This window comes from Octodon degus, unplaced genomic scaffold (genome assembly GCF_000260255.1).
Source record: "Octodon degus isolate 3935 unplaced genomic scaffold, OctDeg1.0 scaffold00001, whole genome shotgun sequence".
NCBI lineage: Eukaryota > Metazoa > Chordata > Mammalia > Rodentia > Octodontidae > Octodon > Octodon degus.
This window is the reverse complement of record NW_004524577.1, coordinates 39,576,523-39,588,353: the sequence shown is the minus strand read 5'-3', so window position 1 is coordinate 39,588,353 and position 11,831 is coordinate 39,576,523. Positions and strand designations below refer to the sequence as shown.

Genomic DNA, 11,831 nt, shown 5'->3' with positions numbered 1-11,831 from the left:
TATTATCATTAATCAACAGTTTGTTATACCTACTGGATCAATATACACTGAATGCCTCTCCTAATAATAAAATACGCATTAAGTACCAAAGTACCAACCATATTTAAAATCAACAAAATTCTCCAATACTCCTTGATTCTATAGATTTTTATTTTTTATTTATTCATTTTTTTTGTACTGAGGATCAAACTTAGGATGCACATGCCACTGAGCTATCTGCCCGGCCCTGATTCTATAGACTTTTTACAGTATATTTTCTGACCTTAAAATACCTAAAAATAATACTATTGTCACTGAGGAGAAACTATCAAAAAATAAAGCAGTATTAAAATATGAAGTTAGTAAAACAGAGCATTCCAAAAATTCTATGTAAATTTATAATATATGTGCTGTATGTAAATTTTATGTAAATTTATAATACATGTGCTGTACGATTTTTGGCGTCAGAATGACAAAAAAACCAAATATCTTAAAGGAAAGTTCAGATCTATCATTGCTACATTTGACATTTTAATAGCTAATTTCTACAAAAGCCAAAGATAGTCATAAAATTGACCAAAAAAAGTAAATCTGCCCAACACATAGTGCTCTGAAAAAGAAACCTAAAAGGGTCAGCCATTCTTTATTGGAGAAAAATAAGAAAGTAGTCCACACCATTAAAATGGCAGAAAGTGGGTCAATGTCAGAAGGACCATGAAGAAGGAAAAAACAAAACAAGGTAGGGTAAGGTCAATATTACAAAGTGATTAAAGAGATGAAGAAAAACTTTCTTTTACATCATTAAGCTCATCGATGTTATACTCAACTCCAGAGTGTTTATCATTTTGCTGTGCCATAGGAGAGTGCAGGAGGTTCACTGAATTGACTGAATTCTTTGTTAATCTACTTACATGTGCTGAGGTTCTGACTGACATATCTAAGCAAAAAGTTCCAGAGAGAGAGTACTGTGAGGGACAAAGTGATGTACGCTTTGTTATACCGTCTATCCAATAAATGTGCTTGATTAGCAAAGAACCTACTAGCAAAAATTTATTGTTGTGACAAATTCATTCAAAAAGGTTAAATACAACAAAACTTGCAATACAAATACAATGCTTTGCTTTGCATACTTTATTTTTCAATAATTACATTAAAATTCTCTTCATGTATGTCACTGAATAAACTTTTTGAACAAGTAAAATCAGCAAGTATAGCACATCATTTACCATTATTGTAGCCTCTGACCTATACAAAAGAAAACAGTTCATATTAGTTAGAACTCTTCAACAACTTTTAAAATATATGTTAAGAGACGGAAATATTTCCAGAAAATACATCATTAAGAAAAAGTAAAAATGAGTAACCTAGAACGTAATTACAATGTTTTAATTATATACACAAATACCAAATAAGTAAAGTGAAAGTCATATGGAAAGGATTTTAAATGTTATACCTCCAAGTTCTTTTACATTCAAGATGGCATTCTGGAATGGCACTGCCTTTATACTAAAACCTAAAATTAGAAGAAAAAAAAAAAAAAAAAAACACAAGAATTAGCACTTTAAATTTTAAATTAAAATACTTAAGATGCTTACATTCTCTATTTAGGCAGATTAAGATTTATTTTCCATAGCTTATACTAAAACACATAATTTCCAAAGTAGCTGATAACCTTATAATATTTTATACGATTTTGATGGCACCATTGTACATTATAGGAAAATATAAACCTACTCCCTTTACTTCAACAGTGCAGTATTCTGGGCCAAGGAGATAGCTCAGCAGTACAGTGCTGGCCTGGCATGTACAAGGTCTTGAGTTCAATTCCTGATATCAAAAAAATCACAATACATTATTCTTTAATTCATATATAATATTAATTATATATAATTATAATATATATTATAATTATAATCACACAACTCTTATAAATGGTAAGAAAAACATTTGTATGTATGGAGAAACTTCAAAGAAAACATTAAATCTACAGGAGTCTTTCCATCTACTTCTTACAATTTTTTCTCACATATAACTCAGTAACTCTAAAGGCAAAAGTAAATTGCAAACATTTACATTAGAATTATATTATATTCATGTTTTCCTTTGTGTGCACAATTAATAATACACATTTTTCTTAAAGGTACAAACATAATTACCCACTGATCCATAGCAATCATTCTGTGAATGATTTACAGTAAAAATATATTCAGAGTACATAGTCCTCTGATTAACAATGCATTCGGATGTAACAATTTCATTCATTTGACTGTTTCATCACTACCTGTTTCATCTTCTAGTAAAGCCCTACTAATTCTTTTAAGAGAACAGTAACAACGAAATATTTTTTTGAAAAAAGTTTAAATTTCAAGAAAAAATCCTTAATACTAAAATTAGCTTAAGAATTATTTTATTATTTTGTTTGGAATATTTCTTTTTTAATATAAAAATTAAAATTATTCAAGCAGGCGCAGGGGCCAGGGGTTCAATCCCCAGGCCTGCCATGCAGGCCCCACTGCTGCAATGGCAATTGAGACTGGGTGTGGTGGCGCATGCCTGGAATCCCAGCTCTTGGGAGACTGTAAACAGGAGGATCACTACAAGGTTGATCTAGTAGTGAGACCCTGAACACCCACCCTGTAGACCTTTCCCTAAAATACAAAAAGAAAAAGGAAAAAAAAATTCTTAAGTATTTGTATAAAAATTGAGGGCCTGGGAATATAGCTCAGCAGCACAAGTGCCTGCCTGACAAAAGAAACACAAGGTCCTGAGTTTGACTGCCAGTACGAAAAAGAAGTGAATCAAGTATTTCACCACACATGCCCATTAAATAAACAGAAAAACTACAACACAAAGGCTGCCTTGGTAACTTTACACATGAATTCCGATATACTTTGCAAAAGTAGTGTATTTTTTAGCATCAGTGCTAAAGTTTCTTTAAAAAATTGTGAAAGAGAAACTAATTTTTAGTACAATGATTTCAGCATCAAGGAATAACTTTATTGAACAGCTAAAAAAGATGCACTTTGAATGTTTAAAATAGAAAACTCATTACCTCCACTACAAGGAGACAGTGAGTGCACACTGAGCAACACAGGTACAGCCCCAGGGTCTTCACAGGTTCTTTCTTTACAAAATTATTATTCAAGTGATTAACTAACACAAAATAAGGCCCATTTCTATTCTTTCTAGGGCTCAATTTTCAGTTATCATAAGCCAAAACACAGGAAGACAAGAAAAAAAAATGTTTTAAGTGTTATTTATTATGCACAATTACAAGATAGAAAAAAACTTAAGTCCCTTTTCCGGAAAGTTATCAATAAAGACAATACTTTTCATTCATTTCAAGTTATGACAAATGCATGGAAAGGTAAAAAGCTTCAAATGAAGTATGATATTGATTAAAAATTACTTTGCACAGTTTTGCAGTTTTACTTTAACTTTCCCTTAGCAACCTACTGCCCCATCATTGTATTTATTTTTTTAAATTTATTTAATATTTGGTGGAACTGGGGATTGAACTCAGACCCTGTGCTTGCCTGAGAAGTGCTTGTTCTACTGAGCCATGTCCCCGGCCCCGGCCCCGGCCCCTGCCCCATCACTTTAATAAAGTATTTGTTACCCTCCACATCAGGCAATATTGTCATACAGTCACTGAAGAATTAACTCTGGGTCAACAGAACAAGGCTTAAATTCTAGCTCTGGTTTTTATAAACTCTTGTCACTGTAGCCAACCTACTAGCCTTTGCTTTCTTTTTTCGAAAACAAATGATACCATTCACTTGGTAATACTGCTACAAGGATAACACAGTATCTCCAATATATCACAGAGCCTGCTGCACCATAAGCACACAATATTGTATTTTGATTGATGCTTATTGTTAACAACATAAGTACTACACATATTTATATATTGTCTACCTTAGTATTTTACAAACTTGCAAGACAATACTCTGAGTGCTCATTTATTAATCAAGTACCTAGCTGGACAAGTCAAACTGTATAGAAGGTACCATGTTATTGGTGCGACAGAGGTGTCAACAGTGGGAATGTGCCATGCAGAAAGTATAAGATTAATGGGTGCTCTAAGAATCTTTCAAAACACATCCTTCATTCATGGGTTTAAGGCAGACTCATATAGTCAGTGCAGCATCATCGCTAATGGTGCACAAAGCCACTGAATCTTGGTAAAACAGCAGGAGGGAAAGAGAAGGCAGTCCCAGGTGACGTATACTTGGGCCTTTCGAAAAACCTGTCCAGGTATCTGGCCGCTGGGAAATTAAGAGAAGTCTGTGCCAATCACAATACTTTTGCTGGCATCAAAATTCCCCAGAGAGGGCTTGGAGGCTTGAAAGCATCTACCTGCCCCATATGGAAAGTACATGGATTAAAAAGCAATGATTGTGGAACACTGGAAACACAAAGTCTTTCCAAATGCTATACACAGCCCATTAGTGGTAATGTTTGGAACAACCCAAGTATGGGTTTCCCAAAGGAGGGCACATACCATTTTTGAAAAACAAAGTAAGAGAGCAAACCAGCAATGTTTAATCAGATTTGATTCTTTTTTCAGATTTGATTCTTAAAAGCTGATAACATGCTGGTACTCAAAGGGATGTATTTATTACCCTTCCAGAAAGGGCCACACATGTATGCAAAATACAAATTTGGAAATGAATAGGCAGGTTATATTACTATTTTTAAATCCATGCAAAGGGGCTGGTGAGATGGCTCAGTGGTCTAAAGCACCTACTTGGAACAAGCTTAGCAAAGCACAGGGACCATGGTTCAATCCCCCAGGACCACATGCCAGCCAGCCCCGCCCCCTGGTGGGCTGAGCTGGCCACACACACACAAATAAATAAATAAATAAATAAATAAAAGAAATCTCACTCTTAAAAAAAATAAATCCATGCAAGGTACTCATAATAAAGTGATTGTAAAAATACGTTCAGATGTTCACACTAAGCAGAGTAACTCAGCAATGTTATTTATATTCATATAATTATTTCTGCAGAATACCTATAAATGTTTTCTTCTCAAATAGAAGACACTTTTGAGATTTTGTACCATTGTTTTTATTTTTTTTCTTTAAAATAAAAATAACTGATGTAAAAAAAATAGAAGACAGATGATTATATTAATACTGCAAAGGTATACCTAGTCTTCCATATTGCTATCTCTATATTATTTTTATAGTAAAGCTCTAGTAATTAATAGTGTTCAGAAAACTATAGATATCAGTACAGAAAGTAAGACAACGTACCACTCATAGAAGAGAATCAACATTTTACTGTTGTCATTCTAAGCATGTACAAAGAAAAACCACAACTAAAAATTTAAAGCAACACTTTCGGTCGACCAGCAGGGCAACCAAAAAGGGCAACAATCATATTTTATTTTACGACTTTACATTGGAAAGGATGATGCCAAGGGATAAGGAATTAATACTGCTTTGAGAAATAAAAGCACGGACTCTAAAGCAAGGATAAATTTAAATTCTGGGTCTGCCATTTATCATGTGTTTGATATTGCTAAAGTTATTTTACCATGGAAACTGTCTCTAGTATATTTAACTAGGTTGATTTTTCTGACCTGATGTTCGGTACTTATAAGTAATTTTCAGAGTTTCTTGTTTCCTCTTCCTCTTCCTCTTCTTTTTTTGTATTTTTTTAGGGAAGGGTCTACAGGGTATTCAAGGCCTCACTACTAAATCATAATAATCCACCTGTTTACAGCCTCCCAACAGCTAAGATTACAGGCACACACCACCATGCTCAGTCTCAATAGCAGTCTCAGCACGCCCAGGGGCAGGGCCGGCAAGGCCGGAGTATCAACTATATATCACTTTGGGTTTTGTCTATTTCCCAATGAGACTGCAAGGATTCCTAAAAAAGGGAAAAGTACACATGGTATCTTGTATGCCAATGCCTGGTATAATATAATTTCAACACTGTTTAAAAATCTGTGCTAAAGTCATACCTATTTGCTAATTTATAACAATCTCAATTAATATAAGTACTACTATAAAATACAGTAATGCAGTGCACTGACATAAAGAAGAAATTGAAGCACAAGCTGGTTAACTATCTTGTCAGAAGTAACAAATGCTAGAGTCAAAGTTTTAACTCAGGTAATGTGACCTGAGCTCTATATTATCACATCTCTTCTATGTATACACAAATCGGTAGATTTATGTATTTTGTCTAGTTCTGAGCTTAAACTAAATGCTGGTAAGTTAAATGGCCAACACACAGATGCCTCATAAACTCACTAATTTACTTCTAGGTTTGTTTTCAAATCAACATGACAAACCCAAATTAAATGCCCTCAGGTCTACATGGTATTGCTTGCTTGCTTGCTTACTTTCATGTATTTAGTACAGGGTCTTACTACATAGATTGGACTCACAGTGATTCTCCTGTTTTCAGCCTCCCAAGTGGTGAGATTACAGGTGCACATCACCTCACCCATTCTCAGTTTCCCTCTCAGCAGGACCTGGGGGCGGGGCCAGCACAGTACACTAGGGATCGAACCCTGGCCAATGTCTTTTTTAATGGGATAAAATAAAAACTATCAGTTTAGGAAATTATTAAAAGATGTAATTAGAAAAAAAAATAGCAACCTGAGAAGGGAGGAAAAATGTCTAGCTGATTGAGCAATAGCAGTCTGATCATCTCTTTCTTTTGCAAATACTAAGTGTCCTCTGATGATCCCACTGGGATACAGTGCATTGATGTGACAAGACATTGCCCTAAGTCCTAGTCACCAGTATTCAGACTCAACAGCCACATTTTTTCCTTCTCTTACCTTTGAAATCCTCATCTGCAAAATGAGCAAACTAGATTAGTCCTTAGATGTCCCTTAAAATTAGGATTCCCTTATTTATATTAAACAAAAAGCAGGAAATTACAGTAAGCACCAAGTCAATCTTTGTGGTCTCCAGTATCTGGCTGAGGATCTCAAGGGTAAGTCTCCCCAGGCCACACTCAAGTAATTTGATGGCAGAAGCCAAAGTTAAGCACTCATTTTTTCCTGGCCTATCTAAGCTACATTAGTAAAACTAAAACCTCCCCTAAGATTTAATGCCACAAATTTTAATAAATATATGACTTAGTAACTCTTTAGGGAAATAACTGTTTGCATAGCCTTTCAATTTTTGTTTTGCAATCCTTATATTCAACAAAACCTATGATACAAGGAAGATAGATATGAAATTTTCATGCAAGGAAAGCATTCCTGGAATTGTAACAAAATTAATTTTGGGAGGAAGGTTTGTCTATTTTTATTCATCATGTGGAACATTTGAATAGTTTACTTGGGCCTACATAGTGAATCCTCCCTGCCCTTTTCCTCCAAGTTTGCACACATATACAGATATATGATGTGTGCTTCTGAAATTTTTGAGTCACCCTAAAACTTCTACAGGGAAAGACTTTCTATAGACCTGGCAGTCTTGACCTGGACAAAGAACATTATTTACTCCATGGAAATTTTGTGATATTTGGCAATTTTATGATACTTGACCCAAAATCTAGCAAAATTCTTCTAATTATGATTTCAACATCATAAAAGGAAATTTAATACACTGGCATTTATAAAACACAATCTTTTAGCAAATAACAAAATCTGACTTTCTAACTTGATTCTCTGGTTACTTACCACATAAACAACTAATACTAAAGTTATGTAAAGCTTCATTCAAATTTTCATGAACTTTTTTCTAACTTTCATGATGTTTTTCTATTTTAACTGAGTGACAATTTTACAAGTGCAAAGCTATATAATCCTGAAGATATTTTCATCCTTTTTCAATTAAAAGTGTTCAGTTTTCTCTAGGCTGTTCTCCATATTATATCAATATATTACCTTAAGCTTTTTCCATTCCTCTGGTTTATGTGGGATGGGGGATATTTGTGTAATCCACAGTTTTAACAACTCCTCATGTCTATACACTTAAGGAATTCACTCTGAACAGACTTCATTTCTGATTTTAGACCATGGAGCAAGCTGCCCAGTTTTTTCCTCTCCAGCAACAGGTCCTACTCTCTGGAGGAGTTTTTGGCCTCTTTTGAGTTTTAACAATTCAAGTGTCTTTTTAAAATTGTATCAAAGCAGAAAGGTTGCCAAAGTTAATAACCCAACAAATTTTGGATTTTTTTTCTTCCTAGAAAAAGGCACGCATTGTTGCCTTGCTGAAATTGGACAGACATACCTTTCTTAGGATATGTTTGCATTTCATCAACTATCAAGGCAGATTCTCTTTTTTGTTTAAAACTGCTCCAACAAATACTTCATTTTTAATTGGCTTTAGAGTGTCAAAATATTATAAAGGAATAATTTAAAAGAATAAAGTGGGCTGGTGAGATGGCTCAGTGGTCTAAAGCACCTACTTGGAACAAGCTTAGCAAAACACAGGGACCGCGGTTCAATCCCCCAGCACCACATGCCAGCCAGCCCCGCCCCCTGGTGGGCTGAGCTGGCCACACACACACACACACACACACACACACACACACAGGCACGCAGGTAAATAAATAAAATTTAAAAAAAAGAAAGTGTCACCATAACTCAGCCACACTAACAAAATAATTATTTTTCTAAGTTTTTTCTAGATTATATTTAAATTATGCATTTCATTTTAAAAGATAAATTGTTTTCATTTTCTTCAATCATTATTATTATTATTATTACTATTTTATGTATTTAGGACAGGGGTCTACAGGGTCTTACTAGGTAGATCGGACTCATAGTGATCCTTCTGTTTTCAGCCTCTCAGGGCTGGGATGACAGGCATGTGCCACCACACCCTGTCTCAATGCCTTCTCAGCGAACCCCAGGGGCAGGAACAGCATGGTAGGCCAGGGATTAAACTCTGGCCACTGCGATCCACCTAAGCAGGAGCTTTAGTCTACTAAGCTATCTGGCCAGCCCAATTTTCTTCAATTGATTGTATACATTTTCTTATATATAATCATTTCAACTGAGGTACCATCATTTACTTAATATTTAAACTCCTTTGTTGTAGAACATTTACACTGCTTTCAAATTCCATGTAACATATAAAATGTTATATATTGTTTCTTTTAAATTACTGGCTTAACACAAATTGCCAATGGCATCATTACTGGGTCTGTGAGTATTCTGGTAACTTTTGATTTGTATGAGTAATTGTTTTCCTAAAAAAAAAAAAGTCAGTAACACTCACAACGGCACTAGTAATATATATTTATACCAATGTCATCACAATCTTACCAGCATTGGGTCTCATCATAAAGAAATGAATCTTGCTAACTTTAAACAAAAAGTGAACGTTTTCGTGTTTATTTCCTAGTCAAGATGAATTTCTGCTAAAGCCAAACCTTTTCTGTTTATTTTTTTGCCATTTATTCTTTTCATGAGTTATCTCTTTCTGGACTTTACATCACTTATATTAGACTCTCAATGCTATATATAGATACATTTGGACTTTCTAAATAAAACAACCATAAATTTTGGACTTTAGCTTTCCAATGATTCTGAATTTTTATTTGTCCAAATATCTAATCTTTCTGTGAACTATTTTCTTGGGACTCCTCCAGCTCTTTTCCTGCTGGGCTTAACACTGTATATTCACAAGCTTTCATACTTATCTTTCATATTCCTTTTCTTACTACTCTTTTATTTTAGTACCTTCCCTCTACCTCCTTGTTCAACTGCACACATGTACGTACACACACAGAGATGTGTGCACACACACGCATGCACACACATAATTCACAATTAACAACAAAAAGAACCCTGAGCCTACAGAGTTGGTCTGAGGCTGCTAGCAATGCCCATCTTGAACGCAAAGGTTTTCTGGGCCCACTGATAACTACAATCAGCCTATAACCTACAGCTGTGTAATCATTATTTTGTTTCTCCATCAACATGCCCTCCTTTTTTCACTCTACTGAATATAAAGACCAAACTAATAAACACCTAGTCTTTCTCTCCTACATCTTTACTAGTTGTCACTAATGCAACTTGGCCCAGCCTTTATCATTGCAGAGTCTTTTCAGTGAATCACATGGAACCTCCTCTCTTAAGTCTTCTTCATGCTCCAATATTTTTGCACTCATTTCTTAAATAATTTTATTTTTAATAATTTTATTGAGAAACAAATAGCAATGAGACAGTTTCAAAACCGATTATTAGCAGTTTCAATAATTAATATGTTGCATATTGTTGTCTTAGTAATTCATTATACAAGATGCAGACATGATATCCTGTCCACAAACACAATTAGAACAAAAATCTCTATTCAGGGATCCAAGATAATGCAGCTGTCTATCTATACTATTTTGAACCTACAGATACAAAATGGTTGTTCATTTGTATCTCCCTTTTTTGTTTAGTTTTGTCAGAGAAGGGTATTCCATTATCATTTAAATACTGTAGGTGCCTGAATTCAGCAAAATATTCCAATATAGTCCAGTAGTCCATAATAGTAGTGGGTTTTCCATAAGACTGGCAATGACAGAAGTTGTTGACTTGGCCAGGAAGATGGCTCAGTGGAATAAATGCTTGCCTGACAAGTGCAGGGGCCCGAGTTCAATGCCTGGTTCCGCAAAAAAAAAAAAAAAAAAAAAGTTGTTGACTTGAGCCTTGTAAAGCTCAGCATATTAATATGGCTTTACCTTTTATACTTCATTTTCATACTTTTCTGCTGGATGGTTAAGACCAAGATAAAGCAAGACCTATATAACAAGTAATGTAACTTTTGAATCTGATAAGGCCAGTCAAATCCCCTCAGGATTTATCCTGAAACCCTGTACAACAATTTGTAGTTCCTTTGTGTCAGCCATGTGGATGAGTCATGGCCACTGCTTGACCAATGTGCTCTCTGTGAAAGCCTGAGAGAATATTTTGTCTCCACGTGACTCTCCTTAGGCACACTCTATCGGTCACTTTCCTCTGTGGCCCCATAATCTCCTTGATCAGAAAATTTGAGACATAACTGTGTTACATGAAGTACAATACAGGTTCTCCTATATCCTGAGTCTTCACTAACCATGAAAGACTAGGGCCAAAATGTTGGCTGCACTTGCACGCTTCTTTTTCTCTAATTTTTGGTCTGCAAACCTGGGTTGTCAACCATCCATAAGAGAAGCTTATTACCCTACAACACAGGCAATTGAGCTTAACCTCACTGTCTGTCTGAATAAAAAACATCTTAGGCAATAACATGGAACAGGTATTTTCCATCAAGTATTGATATGCTAAAATTTAAGTCCCTACAGAATATAAAGAAAAAAATCAAACTAATAAAAAATATTTTTTAAAATAGGAATAAACAGTTACATATTTTTACAAAGAAATTTAGAAATCCAACACAGCACTGTAGCAGGACGGTCCCATGACACTTTTTTTTCCTGTCTCATGCTTTCACTCACTAGCTCCTCTTTTATTTTTAACAAACATTTACTTGAAAGACAGTACAGCAGCAACTGGTATGTCATGACAAACAGTATGTATTTAGAAGACCAGAATGACAGGCATTCCAATCATGACAATACCATTACATACTGCTATCTTCAGTGCAGTTGCTTAGTTCACAGGTATCACCATACACAGTTAGTGTGAGAATCCTACCAATTAACTGCTAGTTTCGAAAACATGCTGCAGATTCTCACAATCATAACCTTACCCATCTTATGTGCATAAATGTATGGCTTTGCCCCTGACATGTTTCCTAGCTTTCTTCCTTGCCCTCTCTTTTGCTGTCTAATCCTCAAGTTCTCACTTTCCTTTTAATAGTGCTATACCTTTCTGTTTGTATTTCTTCTTTTGAGTTCTTTTAATAGGGAGACAATACGATATTGACACATGTG

At 34.9% G+C, this 11,831-nt stretch overlaps 1 protein-coding gene across 1 annotated transcript in view; it reads right to left on the bottom strand.

The window, feature by feature from the left end:
- Arl15 (ADP ribosylation factor like GTPase 15) overlaps nt 1-11,831 on the bottom strand; it is a 505,974-nt gene that overhangs the window by 303,094 nt on the left and 191,049 nt on the right. Inside the window, exon 3 of the mRNA XM_004623100.2 lies at nt 1,433-1,492. Within this exon, the coding sequence (XP_004623157.1) occupies nt 1,433-1,492 (60 nt within the window). The remainder of the gene's footprint in view (nt 1-1,432; nt 1,493-11,831) is intronic.